We start from the raw sequence: 24,571 nt of genomic DNA, 5'->3' as shown, positions 1-24,571 counted from the left end.
TCCAGTGTTCGTGAAGAGATGTAATAAGGGTACTTTGATGGTGTGAAAAGGGGCGCGATATTTGGGATTCTTTTAAGAGAAACCCTCAAATTATATGAATTAAAAACTTTTCGCCTCTATTTGTGCGTATTTAGGCAACATTTTAAAAAAAATTCGTACCTAAACCTTCAAACGCGTTTTTCTCAAAACGATGTTTTTTTAATTGATTAGCATGATATCTCGAAAACCAATCACCCGATTTACTTCAAACTTGGTACATATCTTCAGTAGATGTCCCATTCTCGTTGTTACTAAAACTAAGTCGGTTTTTGCAAAATTAGACTTTTGCGACTTAAAAAACCAGCGAATTTTTTTGCAGAAATCGATGTCTGTTTTAGATGCTGCCATTTTTGTTTACTTTTCAGTATTTCTCATTTAATCTAGTCCAGACGATAGCCACACTCATACAGATTACAAAATTTTTTAAATTTTCTATTTGAGACAAAAACAATGGTTGATTTTGTGCTAACAATGCGCATATGATTTTTGTGAGGTGCTCTATTTGAAGCACCATAACTCCGGATATAAACACTATTTTTGCATAATTTTTTTTGCTTCACATTTTCTAAAGATGGACAAATAAAGCCACAAAGTTGGAAGTGAATACATTTAATGGTTTTGTTTTAAAAAATTCCCAAAGTTCGCATCATTTGTCGTCCGTCAAGGTAGGGAGACCCCTTAACTTAATACTATTAAGTGGCTTGCAATGAGTTATCTGAGATGTGCTTATTAATCGTGGGTGCAGATGTTCGTTGGCTTGAAATTAGTGTGTGCTAAGGAAATAGATAAGAAGCTGAGCGGGGTTGAAAAGGAATCGACAACGTCAGAGCGAAATTAAGGAACAGTCGTAAGTATACCCAGCTCGTGAGATCAGTTCGGCTGGATAGCAGAGGGAGAGGTCAAGAGTCGGATGTAGAACAAAGCGAGAGTGGAGAAATCGACCGAGGGAAACAAGAGAGGGGGGGGGGGTGAAAGGAGATTGGCGGTTGTTGGGGCGGAAAACAGAAGACAAACGTAATAAAGTTAATTCGATTCGTCGGTGGCGCAGCGCTAGCTTGCTAAGGGGTGGCTCGAGGGTGTCTGTTTTCTAGCACTAAACCTATTAGGGAACCACAAAATGGCCGACTTGTTGGCAACGTCGATGGTCTGCTCAGATGGGGGCTTTATCCAAAGTTTCTCCACCTAGGCATTTGTATTAACAGATTTGCATACTTTTGAATGAAATAATTCAATACCATACAATTCCCACCGTTCAATCCTAAATTCCCAAGTTGCCCTTCACTTCAACGTCATAAGTAAACTTATCTTCATTTCAATTACAGTATGCAGCAAATAGAAATATATAAACCGCTAACGCTCTTGGAAACTCAGAATAAACTGTCCTGCAGGCAACAAAATTACGTTCGTCACCTTCAAATCCATCAAAATTCCATACACTTGCTCCTATCTTAGAAACTTAGCAGAGGCCCTGAATTACTCCGTTCTCCACAGCTCATACTGCTTATTAAAAATTAACCACCAGCATTGTGGGAGATTAATAACAAAAAAGGGCAAGAGTTCCGCGACACTCCTGCATACAACATGTTTTAAATTGCTTTATGGATTATTACGAGCTCGAGACCACCCTCCGGTTAGTCACTCGAAGATGGATCCTTTAGTGGATCATGTATAAAGTTCCTTGAGCCATTTAACACCTTCAATTACAGTAGAATCTCCGTGAGACTCGCTTTCTTCCCGTTCTACCCCAGAACAGCACCCAATCCTCGTCATGGAACAACCACCCGGGCCTTTCAACTCCCTTGAGTCGAAGCACAAAATGTCATCCACGTCTCGATCACCCACCATCACCGATACAGCTCCAGAGGTGTTCACCGCTAATTTTAACGACCTCCCAGACAATATTTCGGTGAACGTCGTCGCGTTGATCTGTCGGTCGGCTGTTTCGCCAGCGAGCTCGGGGCCCGAAAAGTTCTTCAGTCTGGTAGGCGCCAGCCAGGCAGGATAACGCGGCCAATCAGCGGGGGCCGCTTCTATACGGGCCACGAAACACCGTCGTTCCATTAGAGTTAATCTCTGGTCCTTGGTAATTAAACGGTTTCGTTGTACCTTTGTTTATCTCCGCGAAGAGCCGTTCCAGCTTCCTCTTGCTCGGACAGCGGCGCGGCCCAGGGAAAGGGGGGCCCCTCGATCGGCCCCCCCTCGGTAGCCCGTGTATCACCAACGGGGTCCCGCTCAATCGGGACACAACTCGATCGGTTGTTGGACGATTAACGACTAGAACGGCCGCCCCGATGTCGACCAGAGATATTTCAGATAACGGTCGGTTCTCAGCCGCAATCAGCACACGATCGACTTGTTTATTTTCATACGGTTGCTCTGGTAATTGTAGGAAACTCGCGGCTTATCTGTTCCCCCGTTTCTAAGCGGATTTATGATTCCACCCTCTCCGGCCGCGCGTTATTAAACGGCGCAGATACGCAATCGCGGCAGATTAATGAGAGAACCGAGGAGAGTTTCGCGATTACTTCTGTAGGTATGCCTATCGCGTGTTCTCCAGTTTCCAGGGGGTAGTGGACTATTGGATACGTAAAATCGTTGGTTTCTTTGGCGCTGAATTACTCTGATACCAAATAATCGTTATAGTCGTGCTTTTCACAATTTATTGTGGGCACGTTTGCGAGTAATTACCAGAAAAAAAATCGCCGGGATATATAAAATTGTCGAAGTTATTAATCGTTGAAGACAATCCTGTACGGCGCGCCGCTGCGGGTGGTGTACATCGATTCAGGTGAGCCAATCATCTGAAAGCAAAATGCTTTGGGGTGAGTCCTTTGTACACCAAAATCTACACAGTGGAAATTTGCCGACGAATTTGAACAAAAATTGTGGAAGTTACACAGGAATCAATTTTTTCCCCACATTTTTACGGAAAAAATTGTCTTTGATCGGTTATAAAAAGTTTTACAAACATCCAATGTTGGTGCGGGAATTCCACTCTGTAGAGGGAGAAATTCTACGTGTCGAGTAAAAATTTCAAGTGAAAATATTCATTGGTTCAAGAGTTATGATGTACACCGTGTCCGGAAATGGTGTTTCGAGAAAAACAGCTTCAAAGTTAAATCCCTTATCGATCCCAATACGTTCGCTGCTATAACTTCTACAAATATTCGAATTTCTTCATGAAATTTTGTTTAAAATAGAGGATAAGACTTTCAAAATCAATAAAAAAAAAATCGATTTTCTGAAGCTGAAATAGTCCACTACCCCCTTAAGGATGTTTCGTTGGGTGTAGCGGGAGGGTGGATTGAAAACTTGGCGGCCTAACAGAGGAGTGTAATAATAATCTTTTCTTAGATTATTTCTCAATATCAGCCTGCTTTTAAATCTCTACGCTTCTGGTCAAATTTCTCGTTCTGGTCTGCAAACTACTCGTTTTCAATTCAAATGGGTTTTTGTAATCGTATGAAGGACAAAATAAAAGATGCAACTCTGAAATAACTTTGAAATACATTCTGCATTGCATATCACAGAGTGTAAAATTCGAAGATTGTCCAGAATAGATCCCTAACACCAGTATCGTATCAAAAGTATTTATAGGGAGCCCTTATAGAAGCAAGCACGTTCTCCCTATTAATTTAAATAATCACGATTCTACTGTATCAATTTAGGGACACCTATGATGTGCTTGAGATTTATGGGCTATCCTAAATCTAGATTCGTCGAATACCGCCGCTGGTGAGAGGAGAGGAGCGTAAAGGCAACGTTTCAGGAGCGACTTGTAACTTATAGCGTGTTCTAAGAGGGATCGTTGTAATTTCGTGAAACTGGTTCCCTTACGCAACACCCGTGGAGTTCTAAAGACCGGTGGCACTCGACCAACGTGTCTCCTTACGAATTACACAGCGATCCGACCTATACAAGATCAGAAAGTGCCTCGTTAATCCGACTTTTTTTTTTTATGCTTCTATTCACGGGTTGGGCAAGCCTACCTGAACTTCCTGTAATTTCCTCCGACCGATATTAATTTCTCGTTTCACCGATGCTGCCGGTTTCGTGGAAGCTAACGCGGCGTAAAAACAGAAGGCAAAGTGGGAGTAAAACAATCGACCATTTCCGGAAATGTTTCTTTTCCAAGAGTCATTAAAGGGATTGAATTGCCGGTGTAATCGCGGAAGGATTGCGTAAAAGTTCAATTAAACAAGCAGGTATTTAATCAGCGAAGTTGGCGAATGTTTGCTTTTATAACAATTTTGTTATGTTGCGCCGTTGTAGATAAGTAGCGTGGAAGAACTCAATCTTTTTTCGCTGAAAGTAAATTCGAGATTCTAGGGAGAGGCTCTTTGTGAAAATGCGAGCTATAGACTTTAATAAATGAATTCTGCATGTTATAGAGAAAGAAATGTGGAAACTCCTTTTTTTAATAGTTTATACTTTTCGCGATGTGCTCCTTTTATTCTCCAACTTGCAATCTATACTATTATATAAAGAGAGAGCCGATTTTTATGTTCGCGCAAAAGTCAAGACCTATTGAACCGATCTTCCTCAAATTTTAACACGTTATTTCTGCATACTCTAGGATGGACATAGGCTATGTAGCGTGTCTCAGAAAGGCGTTATTAACATGTAATTTATGTGTAAACATTTCATGTGTACGGTTGTTTTGCAGACCACGTGACCCGTGTATATGACAGTCTATTTCTCGTGCCCAAGCAGGGAGTCGATGAGACTTAACGCGAGGCCTCTTCTATTAACGATGGTTCGATTCCATTCGGCTGTTTCCAGCGAAAGTTCCACCGCGTGGCTACGCCACTGTTTCAGTGACAGCCGCGCCTACACCCGTGCAAGTAATTAACGTGGTTAGCAATTAATAATTGAGGGCGCCGTGCCGATTACATTTTGCAGCCCCCGACACAGCATCGCCCCATTCGCTGTGGCCGGCATGAACGTATTCCCTCGCAACCTGGGACGCATTACTCTTATCGCTATCCCCTCATAGTAAACTATAACTTTTGGCGAATATTTCGTGCATCTATAAGTACATGTTATAAACTTGATTGTGTCTTTTGGCAACGAGTAAAACGGCACAGTGAATTTTCCGTGACGCAAGTTCCTTTTTTTTTCGATACCCATGGAAATACGCGGGGTGGCTCAGGGTGCTACTCTATATCCGAATATATTTACCTATAATGCCAGAACTATATAAAATACAGTTATTAAAAAAAGTATCCGTCCATTCTATATGTATATAACATATTTTACTGACCTTCTAAGGGGAGAGGCTAACCTAGAACTTTTCGAAAAAGGATTTTTCAATTTTTCAATTTTTTTGAAGTACAACATCTTGAAAATATTCCCTGAAAGTGTCAAGTTAATTCGACAAAAATTGACAAAGTTATACGCGTGTAAGTAGGAGGTGTTCCTCGGTGTAGCGCTCAGACTCAAAACTTTAAACGCGTTTCCCTCAAAACCATGTTTTCAAAGTCCTCGACGCATACAACTAAAAAATTAATGAACCGATTTACTCGAGGCTTTGCAGGCTTGTTTTAGGATTAAAAATCTAAGCGCTATCGGGAGCTTTTCCTTTTTTTTTACCTAGACTTTTTTTACACTCGAAAAACGAGCGACTTTTTGCCAAATATCGATGGTTCAATTTTGCACAGCCGCCATTTTGCTTCAAAATATTTTTTCCAAAATAATAATAAAAGAATAATTTCATATATTATCTAAAAAAAATCGAATTTTCAATTTTGGATGATTCTGCACACAAAAAGGACATCTCGGTCATCGCCTATAACTCGCAAACCTCTCAATACTTTTTACCACAAAAACTACTGAAATATCCGCAAGATGTACTCTTTCCAATAGACTAATGTGTAATAAAAAAAGTTTATCGGTTTCTCTAGAAAAAAAACTCAAAGAAGCATGTTGTTTTAACCGTTCTATGTCGGCCTCCCCCCTTAAATCGACTTCAAAGTAAGAATTCGCGATTCTAATTCACATTAATGTAAACCTAGATCGATATACTTCTGTTTCGAGCGGATTCAATTTAAAAACTGTACACAGTTTGTTTAAAACGTATTATTATCCGCGGAAGTAATAGACCTGCTCATCGCACCGCGCCCGTACGTGAATTTTTCACTAAAAAGGAAATAACAGTGCTTGAATGAATACATATATGCCTGTTATTTTTCAGACAGACCGTGTATAATTTCCCGCACCCTTAAAATCAACCTGAAAGTCCTGAAACTCTTCTCGAGCGTCTCAACACCCCACCACCAAGGCATGTACTTTGTATTTAAGTACTAACCTTGCACCCCGGCAGGGGAGGACGGTGACTTACCCCGATGCTCATCGAGGAAGATCGTCCCGTAATTGGCCGTAGAAAAACAGCCCCGTCGGAGGGGTGCGCGCGCGCGCGTTTCTTGCTGACGATCTCCATCCGAAAAGGAGGGAACAAGCCTTTTACAGGGAGGCTCGTGTTCGCGCTGGAGCGATCACCAGGGCGTGATCCGACACAGGGAGCCGATGAATGTTTGACGAGGGGAATCGGTGGGGTCGAGTGGCGGATCGAAGCGATCCGGAATCGCGGATTCGAGGGGTTTGACACTTTAAAAGCGGCGGCAAGAAGCCGCGGGAGGAAGAGTCGGTTTCGGCTGGGGCTGGTTGGCTGCAGCGAGTCGAAGGGGGTTGCGATGCCGCGGCGTCTGAGGGCGGGAGGAGGGTCGGAGGAGGTGGAGAGTTTGGCAGTCAAAGCAGGGGTGGATGAGGGAGCACGACGGGGGTGGATAGACTTGCATTATGTACGGGACAGGGCTAAGCTGTTAGGTATCTGAATTATTGAGGCCGAGTTATCTCATCTCTGCCTACAGTCATCTCGTTACTTTAAACGCAGCTGCTCGCTGGACCGCGCGCCGGAAGTGCTGAACTTGACGGCAGGGGTGCCGCGCGATTTTTTACACTTCCAAGACGGCTCATCGGCAGCCAGACGTTTGCGGGAAGCCTTTCTGTTGCTGAGCAGGGGAGACCGGGGCTGGTTTTTCGCAAGGGGTAGGTTGACTAACTGTTAATAACTTTCCACCGACATATGCTCTGCTGCGGAAATATTTACTGTAGAAAGAAGTCACTTCTACTATGCCATGCGTTTATGTCTGACCCCGCGATCGCACGTTTTTTGACAGTTATCAGCGTTTATTAAAAAATTGACTACGTAAGTAAATATTTTTTCTTCTCAAGATTTTATGTTTTCACCATGTTGTTAGGGGACTATTTTAAAGTTTGTTCATTAGCCGATCTATTGACGTAGTATTGTTGTTTGTACATAAATAATTGAAGGTTATATAGATTATTAAAGTCAAAATGATCGTTCGGGGCTGGTTGACGTTAATAAGGTTTAAATTGTTATTTTGTTATTCAGAAAGCGATTTTTATTTTTCGCTTAAATTTCATTGTGTTATAAATACATTATAATTTACCTTTAAGTTGAAAAAAATTTCAGTTTATTACTAAAAAATAAACGAAAGGTGAATATCTAAAATGAAGGAGAATATCTTCTATCAAGATTTAAGCTTCCAAGAAAATAATTTGGTGCTCATTATTCTGTAAATTCGAGGAGGCATTCCCACAAGCCTATACGGGGCAGGATTTTATTCGCAGTGTCGTTGAATGTGCGAGGCGTTCCGTTTCTTGGAATTTCGTGGTTTATTCAGTGCGCGATCCCCACACGATCCTGTATTCGAGATTAATTATGATCCGCCTGTCGCTTCGGATGTAAATTTAATTCAACGGGACACCTAGACGAATGTATCTGTCACTGCGTTACCGTTTCCGAACACATTGAGACAGATAACACACGTCGCCGCCATCTAAATCGAATTTCACGCTCGCTCCCCGAGCGACGACACCGGCTACGTAATAAAAAGACTTACAAAATTCTCCACCTGCCGCTGAGTCTCCCGAGCAACTTCGAAAATTAGCCGCAATAGGATGGAAAGCTCCTAAAAACGTCGCGATTCAAAGCCGGCCCACCAGCTCCCTAATAAATCTTCTGTGAACTTTTACAGCGAAGAAAGAATAGACGGGGTATCTCGACATCTCGCAACGGAAGACAATTCCACTGACCGTTCTTCAGCTTCTTCGCGAGAAAGGTAATTTTCGAGTTTTCTGCATTTCATGAGAAACGTAATGCTCTAATAAAATTCAATAAGAAATCCAGGCTCCGATGCAACGGCACCGGGTGAGTTTCTTGCCACGAGTCCTGTTATCGATCTGTTATTAGATCGTTACGAACATTCTAAAGGCATTCTCTTCGTTTTTACTCGTCGCGTTTTACATTCTTCGCTTTTCTCCCGTTCCCTTGTTTATTGCCGGGCCTCCAAGAACAATGCGAGAAGTAACGGGACGATATTTCCACAAAGTCTAGGACTGCTGCCCGTAAAATGGCCAACGAATGATCGTTCTCGCGCAGGATCCAGCTCACGGCGCGCTATTCAGATTCGACGTGCATTAACAGTGAGGAACTCTGTTAATATTCGTCATTCTGACATTTTTCAATTGCAAAGGATATTTAAATATTTCCGATCGAATCGGGAAGACTGTATTTAGATACCTACTTTAAGATATCAGATGTGTGTATACGTATTATAGGATGATGAGCCAGAATACGACTGTCTTAATCTTAATATCCTTCTTTGAATTGATGCTGCAGACAAAAAATGTGTTAACGGGGCAGGAATGACTTCAAGAAGCTAATACACTAATGAAATGTTCCTTTTGTTCTCTAAACGAATGAAATATATGATGCGATTGGACTTGTCCCATTATCCTCTCTTCACGTATGCTTAATAAAGATAAGTAAAAAAATATATTCCATCATTGAAGAATTTGCTGCAAAAAGGAGGCAGCTGCATAGTTTGCAGAAATTCAGTTATAGGTAGCATTTAATGTAAACAGATTTGAATAGATTGGTGCAAGGAAGAGGCAGATTCGATGATGCAGTCCGAAGTTATCATATAAAGGTGCTAGTACTTAGGTACTCTCTATCTGGATTTAGTGCAAGGAGTGAGCATGTTTTACTATAATTTTTCTAAAATGGTGTTGACTCGTGTTTTCTTATGTGTCTCCATATAACAATACCTACACAACTTTATGACATAATAATAGCGTAATGTAATTATTTACTCGAGATAAGTGAATCTTTCTAGTATTGGTGCTGAAAGGGTGAAGTTGCAACTTTTAATAATTCCCCGGCATAGAGAAAATGTATTTTTGCTTAGTAAGCAATAAGTAGATTTTAAGTGGGTGAAATACTTTAAACATATATCTAAAAATATTCTGATACCACTGTTTATTAGTTTTCCAAAAGTGAATATATTTGAGCTGCCCCCTTCTTGCTGCAAAGTCTTCATATGTCTATCGTATTACACATAGGTAGGTATGCCTCGGGTACCCGAAAACTTTTAAGTTGTGCTTTTGCAGTGTGATCAGATGTAAGAACTTTTAAGCAAGAAAATTGACTGCCGAATCGCAAATCGAGTCCCGTAATTTCGGGTACCGCACACTCCTACCACATACACATCTTTTAGAACAGCATCAACCCAATGAGCAATAGTAAAAAATCATTTCCCATCCAAATGACCTGAAACGAAGCCGTCTAACACGTCACATGAAAACCACTCGAGCCTACTTATCCACCCACGCACCTCTATCACTCAATGGTTCACCGAAGATTCTGTTCCAAAATTCAGCTCATCTCTGATTCTTCAAGGAACGCACTTTGCGCGTCAGAAAAGGAGCACCCTGTCTCACCCCCCGCCTCGCTCCTCAGCTAAAAAGCACCCACCAATTCGTGAAGTTACCAGGTCGTTGAAAACCACGCAGATAAAGGCAAAGCCCCTCACTGTGCGTACTAATCGCCAGCATCTTGTCCAAGCTATTCCTCAGGCCCAAAGTAGCCCAAATACTCTCTTTATCCTAGCACACTTCCTGGAACGATCCAAGGACACACGACGGGGGGACCCTTTTAGGAATCCTCGCCTAGAGGAGCTATCGAACGAAAACGGGGTAGGCGGGGACGTAAGACGGTGTACACATCGAAGAATGTCCCCCGGCATCGTCCCGACGCGGAGACGCCCCTGGTATCAGGTACCCGCGCCACGAACGGGCCCAGTTTTATCTAAATGACGTGTTTTTGTCCTTCCTTATCTTGAAGAGACTCCAACACATTCGACTCTCGATGCGTCCGCGAAGATACACGCGGGGGGACGCTGCTGACCCGCTATTAACATTCCGCCCGCGGTTTCCATCTCGCGCTTTCCCTTCCCTACGCTCAAGTGGATATCGTTCGATATAACAGAGGTCTGCTAGCTTGAGGGGTGCAGATAGAAATCATAGTAGGATAGTTGGTTTAACCCTTGGACGACGGATGGTTCTCCGTTCATTTTACTTCATAATTTCATTCGTGCACACCTCAAAATAAGCCTTCGTTATAGATCCTGATCTTGTATCCACATAGAATTCTTATCTTCAAGAAATAATGCTGACGATAAGTAACAGGTGTAGCTTGATGTTTGACCGTCGTATAGGGATGTTTTAAAAATTGCAGAAAACTTAAAAGTAACAGAGTGAAAAAGGCGAATTTTGTTATGCCTGCCCATGTCTCCACTCCCTGCGCTAAGAGATGGGAAAAATGAACTGAAACGGCTCACCTCCATTTCGTCCGTCTGTTCTGAAACCAAGTCTTCACCTGGGCATCCGTCATCTTCAACGACTTGGCCAGGGCCGCTCGCTCGGCCGAAGCTAGGTACTTCTGTTTATGGAAACGTTTCTCGAGCTCGGCGATCTGCAGCCTGGTGAAGCTTGTCCTCGGCTTCTTTCTCTTCGGCGGTGTCCTGTTTTGGTAAGGATGACCGATCCGCCTTGGAAACGCTCCGGCCACTGTTGAAGGAAACGGACACATATCGTCAGTTGAAAATCTCGGATCTTAATATCACATTCGAAAGAAATTACGCGTCACATCCACTGTAATAAAACGTCTCGCGTACCCAGTGATTAGGATAATGAGAAAGGAAGCAGCTACCAAAGAAACGCTCCCAACCCAAAGACTCCGACCCTAATGAAATCTCGCGCGAATGTAGAGCACACGAATGCAATGCAAGGGGCCATTTTTATTCGGCGGAAATTCACTCTGAAGGGGTGAAATCAGCCCTTCGAGTTAACTCAGCAACGGTGCGAGATAGAACAAAACTTTAAACACAAGACCTGTTCAGCTTTTCATTCTCTATCGCACTACCGAATGAGAAATGAAGTTATATTGAAGAAACGAGAAACGTGACTGGACTTGAAAGGCATCGTTAAGATTATTAGTTGCAGGGAGTGCGCTGTTAATTCCGCAGCTTCGAATAGAGGCATTTTAATCGTACGAAGCTGAAGATCCAAGGGAACGACTGCTCGCAGAAACGGGGGGCCGCGAGGGGCGGCCAGGCACGATAGCTGAGATTCCGGAATAAAGTGGCGACGACTCGCGCGGAAGAATTACTTAGCGAAGCCTTTGCAGCAGCGAAACGGGGGGCGATTGCGAAATCGTAAAAAAGAACCGAGGCTAAGAGTCGCCGGGAACGCGATCTGCCGCCTCGCGCAAATTGTAACGCGGTGCTTGCGGCCGACGATGGCAGGTGCATCCCCGATTCAGTGGTCGAGTATTAATAAAATCACCGTTATCCGGACGATAGCATCGCACCAATTCCATTTGCAGCGGTAAGTCCCGAGGCAGGATCGACGAAACGGAGCTTTATCGTCCACTTATGCGAAACTAGACGCGTAAATCGCGGGCTGAAACTCGCCCGAGATTCTCTTATCGGGGCACCATTCGTCCTGGGATAATGATTGTTCTGTATATGTTAATGTCAGTATCGGGGGAGTGGCTTGTAATAGGATTTCGCCACCGCGGTAAATGTTATAGACCGTGGCCCCTCTGGAAAGAGCTATCTGCTTAATGGCGGACGAAGTTAGTGTAAATTATTCGATTAAACGCCGAACGCAGGTGGCCAGCGAACTCGTTGCTGGTAAATATCGCGATCCCTCGCGAAGAAGTGACATTTCCAGTGACGGAGGTGATAGTTTGAGGAGAGTAAGAGCGACTCCGAGTCACTCTGGATGGAATTGGGAAATGTGATTTTCTGAGATCGTGGAAACTTCGCGGGAATGAAATTTAAATGTATGGTAAGTGATTCTGTTGGGGTAAGTGGATAGTTTAGGTAGACTTCTGCTGGGAAGCTGGGTGCATGAGTCAGTGGGAGGATATTTCGAAAGTAGTATTGCTGTTGTAGGTGAAATTAACGGCAAGGAAACGCGGATTGGGTGTAATTTGTTGGGGAGAAGTTAGACCGTTTCATCGATGTCTAGGTCTTTTCTATTCTCTATTGGTTGCTTTGTATATCCTCAGTTTTATGTAATTCGTATGGTAATAGTTGTCCCGAACATCGCTTGCTGATTACTTCATATCGTATAAGAAAATATTAGAAAATTGTAGCAATAAGATTCTGAGAGAATCTAAAATCACTTCTGATAAGTAAATATGTGTAATCATGTCCCATTTGAAATGGTCGAGAAGTAGTTGAAATATTTAGCAAAAGGGAAGTTTTGAGAGACCTTTCCTGAAGAAGCTGTGCCTTTGCAAATAGTCGTATGCTATTTCAAAGCGATCAAATTATAATATTTCAGGTGCAATGTACTTCTCCGGTAAATTAAACCTCTCCGCCAATATCTGTTATGTTAGATCGTTAAATATTCAGACACGTGGCCAGATAAATATATAAATTGTAACCAGTGGCTCGACAAAAACGTGGAAAAATCGCAACGAAATTCGATAATAATTTAAACCGAATGAACATTAGACTCGGCTCACTGCGCGACTGAATCACTCGAGCAAAGTGAAAAGGTGTTTTACTTTTCGTATCGTCGGTTCGTCCCATTTTATTTATTTAATCTAGCATCAGGATTAGACGTACGCATGCACACGCCGGCGAAACGCTTCCTGTTCCTCCTTTTCCTCCAATAATTCGCTCTCGTTAGGGAAACTTTAACGCACGCACTAAACGCTGCATCGTTAGCCGTACTTTATTCTCTGCGAAGCGTGACTATCGACATCATTAAGCATTTATCTGTCGTAGTAATAGCGCATGAATAACAGAAAGTGCATTCATGCCGATATGCAATGCCCGTAGATTTAATGCCTCGGAACATGATATCCAGTAATGGGAATCAAGAATGTGATAAATAAGTTACAAGATTGAGAGAGTGGGAATAGACTGGTTTGTCGTTTCGTGGCTGTACAGTTTTGTAGCTTCCCGACAGAGACGCCTCGTTTCTTCTCACTAACGACTTGTAAGATGGTAGTTTACTAACCCCGGTGAATCCTATTCGATCTCAATAATGTTCCAGCAATAAATGCAGACAATTTAATAATGACGCGTTGGGTAAAACTTCAGTGTTATTAGAAGTTACTTTGCATATAACTCAGGTTAAAATAATTGCATAACAAAAGTGTTAATCGTAACGATAGAAATAAAAATAGTAAAATTAATGAAATATAAATAATAATGATGATAGTAATAAATAGGTGCTGTAGGTAGGGTATTTTAGAACAATATGTACAAATTCGAGTAAACAGGTAATGGGATCCATAGAAGGCTCTATTTTAGATCACCCCTAGAAGGAATACAGACAAGAAGAACTCCGTTTGGGTCGCAATAAAAATGCCCTGAAGGATATACCTCAGGGGTAGCGTACCCCAGATGTTCCTCCCTTAAAATATGAAAAAGAATGCACACATTGTCGTAGAATGCCACCAATGGCACTCCTGGCGACGTTCCCGCCACAGACGTGTAATAAAGATAGTGGCCGATTAAGGGGAGCAACGGCCACGATTAAGTTGCATTTCCTCTCGGCAGTGTAATAAAATTATTTATTAATCTTAATATATAAAGCAGAAAGCTTCTATATGTTTGTGTGTTCGTCTGTCGCCTAAAAACATTCGAACGATAAACTCTGCGATCACGAAACGTGCCTCAGCTCATTATGACTGACTAATCCAGATGAATGTGACCATTTTCACCCCAAAAAAACAAAAAAAACTTTTGTTTATAAAATCAGATTCTAAACTTCGGGGGAAGCCGAGTAGTAAAGCTAGTTGAATATAAAGCAAACTGTCTTTTTCCTAAATAAGCACCTGGAATACTATTTCCATTACAAATTATACATTTCTTACAATTAGTGGGAGTGGCGATAGGGTTGGTTATTTTTGAGACTTTTAAAAATAAAAACGAATTAAAAATTATGGAAACATGAAATGCTTTAGCGAATTTGTGTTAGAAGTGTCATCAGAAAATGAGTTATTACATAGTTATTGTCGATGGAATTAGCAGTACATCTAGGAAGCACGGCTGATCGAAGAAAAATTCTAAGAAAAGTGTAAAGAAAGTCGTGGTACATTTAAAATTTTAGGGTGAATGTAATAGTGATAACAGATCGAGGGTTGCGTGTAGCATGGCCACAGGAAGGAAGCCTTCAGAATTAATGATTAGCTCAATAATGATAACCCCACCGTCGTTCCTACAGGGGTGGGTGGAGGGGCGAAAATGGCGGTGCGCGGAAAATTTGCCGTGAAATTAAATTTGACACGTAACTGCTCTCTCTCGCAGTTTGCTCGAAACCGAGGAATCATCGTTAAAGGGTAAACGGCCATCAGGTGGATATTATTCCATTATCCATCCCTCTTTCCGCCACCCACAACCCTGTCCTTTGCCGACGCCCCGCCCTCGCCCAAAAATACTCTCCACCGCGCAGGAATTGCCAACGAGACGTGAAATAATCCCGTCAATAAATGCTTTGCTTCAATTACAACGCAAATACACCGGAGCCTACTAATTGAGACACGGATTGCCTTCGTGCAAACTTACCACGGATGGACACGATAAACTGACTTCCGCGGCGGGGAAGAAACCAATCGCGATTACATTAAACACGGCTCAATTGTCAGAGCTGCTTCGGCGAGATCGATTGCCAAGGATTTTAGCGGATCGCGCGAATAATTACTTCGATATTGCATTTTTACTCGCGCTGCGACGCTGCAACTTCATTGTCTTGTTAGTGAATGTTGCCTCTCGACTTCGATATAATGTCGCCTGCTATGCAATTATGCGGAGCTTCGAACCTTCCGCTGCGGAAACAAGTGATTTTCCTTTTGGTTCTGAGAATAGCGAACGTGAATGTTACGGAAAGGTTTATTTGTTTGTTTTTATTGTTTTAAGCAGGATGGCGTTTCAAGCTTATTTTTGCTTATATTGCCCAAAGAACTATAGTCCCATTTTTTGTATCCCTCCTCTCTCCTTCGGGTCTCAGCAGCAGCAGCGCACCGGGAGAAAGGTGGTCTCCCATCTTTCCCCAGTACACCGCCCCGTGATGCTTAACTTCGGTGATCTAACGAGAACCGGTGTTTTCCATCACGGCTACGGCCGCTGGTGTTACGGAAAGGTGTTCCTATAATTGTGTAGATACTGACAAGTGAACACCGCGAACCCGATCGGGACGTGACTTTATGGGTTAAGCCGGGAGTCCACCGAGAAACTAAGCTAAGCTGTGCTATGGTATGCTATGTTTTACCTCAGCTTTTAGTGGAAACGGTTCCATAAGAATGTATTGAAGCTAATTTTTTTAAAACATAGCATAGCATAGCATAGCATAGCATAGCATAGCATAGCATAGCATAGCATAGCGTAGCGTAGCATAGCATAGCGTAGCATAGCATAGCATAGCATAGCATAGCATAGCATAGCATAGCATAGCATAGCATAGCATAGCATAGCATAGCATAGAATAGCATAGCATAGCATAGCATAGCATAGCATAGCATAGCATAGCATAGCATAGCATAGCATAGCATAGCATAGCATAGCATAGCATAGCATAGCAGCATAGCATAGCATAGCATAGCATAGCATAGCATAGCATAGCATAGCATAGCTTAGCTTAGCTTAGCATAGCATAGCATAGCATAGCATAGCATAGCATAGCATAGCATAGCATAGCATAGCATAGCATAGCATAGCATAGCATAGCATAGCATAGCATAGCATAGCATAGCATAGCATAGCATAGCATAGCATAGCATAGCATAGCATAGCATAGCATAGCATAGCATAGCATAGCATAGCATAGCATAGCATAGCATAGCGTAGCTTAGCTTAGCTTAGCTTAACTTACAATTAGCTATGCTATGTTTATGCGATGCAATGTTTTAGCTTAGCTTTTGATGGAAACAGTTCCATAAGAATGTATTGAAGCTAATTTTGTTAAAACATAGCATGGCATCGCATAGCATATCATAGCATAGCACAGCATAGCATAGCTTAGCTTCTCGGTGGATTCCCAGCTTTATAGAGTGATCCAAGACAAGAAAAGCGGTATGTTTCATTCGTGCCCAATGGCTCTTTAAGGGTGTAAAAAGTAACCTCAGAGTGCAATGGGCACTCCCACTTTTTCAGGCATAACTCCTAATGTGCACACAAGAGACAGAAGAAAATGTCTCAAGCAAAAGTTTAAACCATTGAACTTTTTGTACCAACAATATGCGCTGCAAACGTGCGTTAACAAAATTTGCGCTAACAAATGCATGCCAACTCAACAAAGCCGTCAAAAGTCCGAGGATCTTCCATACTTGAAGCAACGATGCTCGAAACGTTTTAAAGCGTCGCAAGGTTAATAACACCCTCCCGCGCGGACAATCAAGACCGAGCGGGAGGGGCGGTAAATTTCAGTCCGCGGCCGGTTCGACGTTAGACGTAATGGACGAGGGATAATGACAAACTTCTCAAGTTCATTTCGCGAAACCTAATTCCAAGCATCTGTGGGAAACCGACAGAGCAGCGGCAGGCGTGGAAGGACGAGGCGATCGCTCCTGCTCTATCCCGCCCTCGCCTCTCGTTTCCAGACTTTTGCACAACCATGCAGCGTCTTGGCTGCTCATTGGCCCCCGATTCCCCCCTTCGCAAATTTTTATTCACCGAGCACAGGCGGTCTTGCGTCACTCGCTTATTAGGACGATAATCGCGTACCGGTCATTAGACTCCGTTACATTATCGTGGTGTGTACGGGCTGACGGATTCGCCGTCTCTCTTGTAATTCGCTCGTAATTACTTTCGTAGAACAGCCGAGGCGCACGCACGGCAACGACGATCGGGGGATTTCGAATTCAGGAATCGGAAAGCCCCGGATCGACGGGGGCGCTCGTTACGATAAATCCCGCGGACTAATGAGACGCTGGAAATTATCGGGTCCAGGAGAAAGCTTCCCCTTGTCTCTCCCGCCCTTCTACTTTTTCTGCTCGCTGGCCCGATTAATGGAACGGTCCCGATCGGTTTTTCGGTGAGAAACGACTCGCCCGCCCGCTCCTCGGACCCTCGCTGCTCGATACGTGCGAACGTTGCTCACACTTCGGGCTGCACGATCGTTTTCAGCGAGTTTCGACGGATCCACTTTCTTCTCTTCATTTTTGCCGGGAGAATGGGTCCTTTTCGTTTTGATATAATAGTGATTTAAATTGATTTCCGTGGAGGATGATTTATGGTCGAATTTTTGCGTTCAAGAAGGCAGAGAGTGCGGGGGAGATTTTTAAGAGACGGGACTTGAAATGTTATGTGAAATAGGTGATCATTGAGCAGGAAGATCGAGTTAGGAGTTTTTCAGATTCTAGTTGATGGAGGTAATGCATTAATTACTTGGTCGATTGGTAAAAAAGGAAAGACTGTTGAAATTAAGTGAGAGATCTATCACAAATTGAATACAGTTTGCAATTAGCGATAGTGAAATAATCCATGTTAACGAATGCTTTGACTATGAATTAAACCAAGCTTAATATCGCTCGTTCTGATAATTAACATTTCTAATCAGCACATTGAACGATTCTTTTAACACGTTGGCTGCCGCGCGAGCTCGCATGTTTTCCCTGTTTTCACATTTATAAATATATTCGAATGCGTATTCCCAGAAGTGAAATCATATGATACATTCATTATTTCATATTACTTTTGTATTAAGTATTATTCTAGTACATCTACATCTATATAAGGCATATAAAAGTAAAAAAATGTATTTAAGAAGGTATCTATATTTGTTTGGTAAAGGCTTTTATACCCTTCAACGTATCCGCACCAAATTTCACATGAATATTCTCCGACACCCTATAAAAAATACTGTGGAGCTCCCCCTCCCCAACCACCCCTAAAGTCCAACCCTCTTATGCCTGTATATTCCTTATTAACTCTTAAACCCTTTAACCGATTTGGACAAACTTCTGCATAACTACTCTCTAGACCACCACGGAAAATATAGGCTATCACGACATCTGGACATTCCACCCCTTCCCCCCTTATTTCATCCCCTTGAGATTTTGTGATAATCAAAGTTTTAAGTAATCATATAAAACAGGAAAAATGATTTTTTTTCAATGGGTTTTAGACCATTTTTGCTCTCAATGCCTCACATAATAATGAGCGAACAAACTGTTGCACCTACCTAATAATATAGAAAGCAGTGTACAAAAGCACAAACGCGCAAATATGTAATATTCTTGCACACCTAATTAAACATCGAATGGGTCACACGCCCATCTACAAAAAAAAAGAAAAGAAAACATTAAGAATGGAAAGGAATGAGAAGAAAATAACTACAACGATTGTTCGTGCGTACCAACGATATCCGCCCCTCTGCTCTTTTCGTGGCTCGGAGTATCACGTCCCGTCGTTAGCGTGTCTAACGACAGTCTGGCCGCTAAAACTTGTCCAATAGCGGCGACATTGCCTTGGGAAGCCTGTTACCGCGCAATTTTGGTTAAAACACCGCGGCGACGAGTCTTTGCGGTCGAAGTATTTACCCTGACGACGATATAACCTTACGGCAGCGGCGCGCGGCGTAACGTGGGTAACATTTCAAAAGCTCTAAAAAGGATAGGGTCTTAAGCGGGGACGGGAGAGGCCATTTCCCCGAATAATATGAACAACGACGAAAAACGAATTCGCGCGCGCGCGCTCGAATAAAAACACGGGGGTGCGCGGCGGCTAAGGGGGGACGGTCGAATGGGGGCGGTCGCCGTAACTTTAATCGTAAAGTCGACGGTTTACGGGCGTGCATAAAACGCCCGTAAAAGGTGACGTTCGCGGCGAGAGGGCGAATTATAATTAATTGTCACCCCTAGGTGAGCTCTTCACACTCGCGCCCATCGTTAGCAAGCACTTGGTTCCTGCTCTTTCTTTTACAGCTATGGGATGTTTAACGAGACGAGTGAAATCTGTTGGCGACGGACGATGTTTTGGCAGAGAGGTCTTTTTTGGGTAAAAAGGGGTTGGCGAGCTGCGGAGTGTTAAGGATTAGGATGTTTGTATAAAACATTGTTTCTACGTGGGAAATGATCGTGGGAAGTCTTTGCAGAAGTTAATTTGTCGTTATGCATGACTGCTGTGATACGGTTCCGAGTCGTGGTAACTTTAATGCCCGATAGAACGATGGTTTCTGGGATATCTGATCTTGGAAGGAGCGAGCAGTTGCAAAATAACGATCGGAAATAATTGAGAGAAGGAATTGTCGGAGCAGCAAATCCTGTCGAGTTGCAGTCTTTACACACAGTGTGCAGTAAAAGTTGGGTCTCAGAGTTATGTACGAGAGGTAGGTCACAGAAGAATGAATTTTATATACGAGTCTTTTACGATCGAAAATATCACTACTTGAAAATTACGATGGCAGGAAATTCTTCCGTATACGAACGAATTGTGGAGCAAGAAAATGCTGAAAAATTTGCAATAACTTTCGTACGCCCTGCGATTATTATCTACATAATATAAAAAATACAAAATTGAATGTTGAATGGACGAGATTCAGCAATATATAATTGTTTTTTAGGAAACAAATGAAATAATAAGATTAAAAGAAAAATACTAGAAGAATCTAAGACTAACATCTACAGACAACTGAAACAGGATCGTAATACTCAAAATAATTTGGATTAGAGTCGACTGGTTCAGTAGGACTCAATACTTAAGAGAAAGTTCACCCACCACCGCCCCATTTGCGATGTATCAGTTAGAGTAAATAAATAGTAAAAATTATTTAAATAACGGATGAAATAATAGTTATTTTAACTTTAGATTTGGTATTTGAGGAAAGAAGTAAATTTTTTATTTTTAAATTTTATTTGTAAATTGTTCAACTTTAATTATAATATTTCTGTAAATGTTTCAATTTTTAACTTTAACTTTAACTTTAACTTTAACTTTAACTTTAACTTTAACTTTAACTTTAACTTTAACTTTAACTTTAACTTTAACTTTAACTTTAACTTTAACTTTAACTTTAACTTTAACTTTAACTTTAACTTTAACTTTAACTTTAACTTTAACTTTTAACTCTATTCAATACATGACAAATAATTTATATAACTTTTATTCGCTACTCGAAACTTTGATTGAAATAAAAATTTTACCCATCTCTGGTATCAATAAAAATGATTGTCACCAACGATTCTAATACAACCCCATCGAAAGGGTTTCATAAACCAAGCAACGCTAGACAGCTCCAACTATGCTCGTCTCCAAACGTTACCCTTTAACTTTTTACTTCGAATACCCTGAGGAAGGTGCAGTTGCGGACGCCCAGGAAGCTAGAGAGGCGGTAGTCGCGAGGACGAGGAACACGAGGCACAGAAGGGGCCAAGTGAAGAGCAAGTGGATCGTGGTACGCGGGGTGGCAGCCAAGACTGTCTTTAAAATGTAATCAGGACAGATCGACGGATCAGCCGTGAATAAAACAATGGTGGAAGCCTCGGTGCTTGTCGAGGATTCTTCCTAGAAAGGTAATGGGGGGCTGGAGGTGAACGTAGAGTTCGCAGCTCTTCCTAGCAGCTTCCCGATGAACGACAAAGACCAACGAGTTTCGAAGATGAAACGCCGAGGGATTCGTATCTGCATGCAGATGGGGACGGGGGTTGGACGTGGCTGCCCGTGGGGTGGCCATAAAAACAAGATGGCGTGCCATCGTGCCGCAAAATGGCCGGCATAAATAAAAAGCGGGACGGCGCGCGCGCGAGCTCTATCCTCTTCGGAGGAACGGTGAACGCCTTGATGCAGGTCGCCAAAGTTTTATCCACGTCTATTCGGGATACCTTCTTCTCAGCTATGAGCAACTGCTTCACGAATTTCTTCGTCGAATAGGTAGTTTATATCGAGTATCTCTGTACAATTCAATTAGTATTTTTAAAACCCTTTTTCGTTTGAAGTTGTGCAGTTATCTAAGGGGTGTTCTATAGGAAGATTATTTCCTGATTCGCTAGGTACAAGTTTGTGGATGTACTTTGTATCTATTAGCGCAAGAATTTCTCCTTATTGGATTCTATTATACCATCATTAAAATAAACTTGATAGCTGGAATTCTTGTATCTAGAATTTTCAGGTACCTATACTAGAATAATTAACGATATTACTGGAGTTAATGTATAATTTAAGGACTAATTTCCTAGCAGGTAAGAAAAAGTCTACGTGGTGGAAGAAACGTTTTCCACCGCTTATCAAGCTTCATTGTTCCCCGACGCGCGCTCACTTCCAAGTCTCATTGTTCCATAACGAACCTTCCTTCGAAATGTCACCGTTCTTATTTGTCCCCACTGCTGTTAACATCCTCCACTGGCAGCAGCACTGACTGCTCGGGGATCGACTACGCGAGCATTGCCATCGCCGATCAATTCGACTAATTAGCAGCGTAATCTGTTGGAATACGAGAAAACGGAGAGTGAAAGGGGGGTTGCGAGGATTTCGTAAAGCGGCGGGGTAGAAAAGGAACGGCGGAGACCGCAGTTTCGTCTTCGGTGACCCACTGAGCTTGAGACATAACCTTTGCCAGTGCACAGCCAGTGGGGATGACTCAAGTTAGAATCATTTGGTGATGCAACGGTTAAGCTGTGACACCGGGGCTAGAGAAAGTCATTATTTCGCTGAGCACGTTCTGCCCGGTAATAGAGTTTGCGGCCTTCAAAGTAAATTGTTTTCTGCGCGCACTGCGAATTCCACGCAGCGATGGCCGTTACCGTCGCCGCTTAAGAAGAAATCGAATCCTTTCGAATTTCGAGTCTTATCCTATTCTGTATAGGGATGGAATACTGCCGCTTTATTTGTGAATCTATTGTTTCCTTGCGTGGAAATATTCTGAAAGGGAATTTTTGAACGATTTACTCTGCAAGAAGGGAGTTCTCCAACAATTTGCCCCGGAAGAAGGGAATTTTTCAACAATTTATTTTAGAAGAATTAAAAAACTTCTCCTTAACTTAGGAACTCCTTAAAAATTTACTTTAGAAGAAGGGACTTCCTTAACAATTTACTCTAAAAAAAGGGAATTTTTCAACAATTTGTTTTAGAAGGAGGAACGTCTTTAACAATTTATTCTAGAGGGAGGGATTTTCTCAACAGTCTATTCTACCTACAAGAAAGGAATTCCTCAGCACTTATCCTTACTCTGAGGACAGCGTCAAGCCCCTGAAGTAATTTTTAACCGAATAATGTGTCTCGATTTCTATACACCGCTGAAAAAAATTCCGGCACTTCTACCACAAAATATCACTCTAAAATCCCAGATTTCGAGTTGTCAAACAAAAGAAACTACATAAGGTGAATGTCCCAATTTCTGCTCATGTCCCCATTTCTGCTCATTTCGTATTTCTCTTATTATTATATGCGTTACGTTTGTACTATAGTTGCAACGAAATAATTCTAAATTATTTAAACATTTACGCGAGTGTTGCACGAGCTTGGGGCAATACATACATCGCTATTTTTCATGAGCAGAAATACGGACATTTAGAACATTATGTAGTTAATTACAAATTTGTAACGCATATAATAATAAGAAAAATACGAAATGAGCAGAAAAGATATTTCAATGTGTTTAACTATTAGTAATAAGCAAAAATTTGTTTGTGATGAAAATTTGCAGAGTAATTGATTAATTCTTTATAATAAATCAACCAATTCAAAAACTATTTAAAATTATTTTCGTAAATAAGTAATTGCTAATAGTTAAACATCTTGAAATATCTTTCTTAAATAGTTTTTGAATTGCTTGATTTATTATTAAAGAATTAATTAATTACAAACAAATTTTGTACTCCTTTTTTATGACGAGTTACCTCTTAAATGAGCAGAAATTGGGGCATTCACCTTATACCTATAGCAAATTCGTGTGCCGTTGAAAGAACCTCGATTACATATTGTAGGAAAACCTCAATAGTGTAAATGATAGCCTGGTACATTAAGATACCAGATTTATCTCCCTATATTGACCTGTAATACGAAACGCAGCAAACTATTCGCACGATTTACACTTCCAGCGAATTCAACGCGAAATTGAGCGCAAAAATATTGAAAATCTACTCCTGACAGATTCACAGTCATTCAGGATTAAAGCCCCAACCTCCGATTTGCTAAGCCCCCATTTCCATCGAAAGCCTGGCAGACACGTCGACTCGATACGAAAGTGTGGCAAAACAGAAATAAATTGCGCAATTCTACCGGCCATGTTCCCGTTACATCGAATCCCAACAAACTCTCGAATTGACAGCGAGGAAAATTGAAATAGATCCGTCGAGCTCGATACCGTCGGTTGCTGGGGCGAAAACATACAAGCGCAACAAGAACAATGATCTCCCGTGTATCACACGTTACCATGGAAATTCGATTCGGAAATGCAATTTCAGGCGCTGTCTATAGTCTGAATCTGCAGGAGTCACCGTGTACAATAAAAGTGACCATGGCCCTTCCGGCACGGACAAAACTATTTAAGCAGCGTCGATCAAACGTACCTGCGAGCAGCGTAATCGGAGCAAACGCAACAGACGGCTAAACAGATTCGTGGAAGACACATTCCACTCTATAAAAATACCCTTTAGCCACCCCTAGCTTCACAACCACCAACACAGTGGGCTAAACCATGCTTCGAACGCGAAAAGAAAGTAAAAAAAAGTCTTCTTATATTACTTTTCAGTATTTATCAGGACTGTGTCGACCTTAGAGTACTGGGAGTCATAAAACATTTTAAGAAATGGCAATCGGCAAACACGTGGGAACCTCGACTTCGGCTACGCGTACTTACTCATCAAACGTCGTCAGTCTTTATTGCTGTACAGTCTTGAATTGCAAGCATTTTTTTTATTCTTCTGTGATGGCTTGTGTTCCTCCAGGTATGTAACATGTTTTTGTATTAATTTTTTACACATTCATAGACACATTTTTTTAAGTTCTTTCCGTACTTTCTGTCAGCAGATATTCTAACTTTATCGAAGTGTACAGAAAATTGCACGCGTTTGCATGTATTGTGCTTTTCGTACATAATAACACATACATTTAAGAAATCATTGGTATAAAAAGAATTTGCATATCTGCGCATTTTCTGGAGTTACGAAACTTTTTATTCCGCGAGAAAGAAGCGATTCCTGCAGATATGC

General features: G+C 41.9%; 1 protein-coding gene across 1 annotated transcript in view; it reads right to left on the bottom strand.

Moving 5' to 3' along the window:
- Nucleotides 1-24,571, bottom strand: part of C15 (homeobox protein C15) — a 48,441-nt gene that overhangs the window by 1,208 nt on the left and 22,662 nt on the right. The window contains exon 2 of the mRNA XM_076812479.1: nt 10,743-10,971. Within this exon, the coding sequence (XP_076668594.1) occupies nt 10,743-10,971 (229 nt within the window). The remainder of the gene's footprint in view (nt 1-10,742; nt 10,972-24,571) is intronic.

The sequence above is a fragment of the Andrena cerasifolii genome, chromosome 5, assembly GCF_050908995.1.
Source record: "Andrena cerasifolii isolate SP2316 chromosome 5, iyAndCera1_principal, whole genome shotgun sequence".
NCBI classification, from domain to species: domain Eukaryota; kingdom Metazoa; phylum Arthropoda; class Insecta; order Hymenoptera; family Andrenidae; genus Andrena; species Andrena cerasifolii.
Note: the sequence above shows the minus strand (reverse complement) of the source record. Positions and strands in the feature narration are given on the sequence as shown.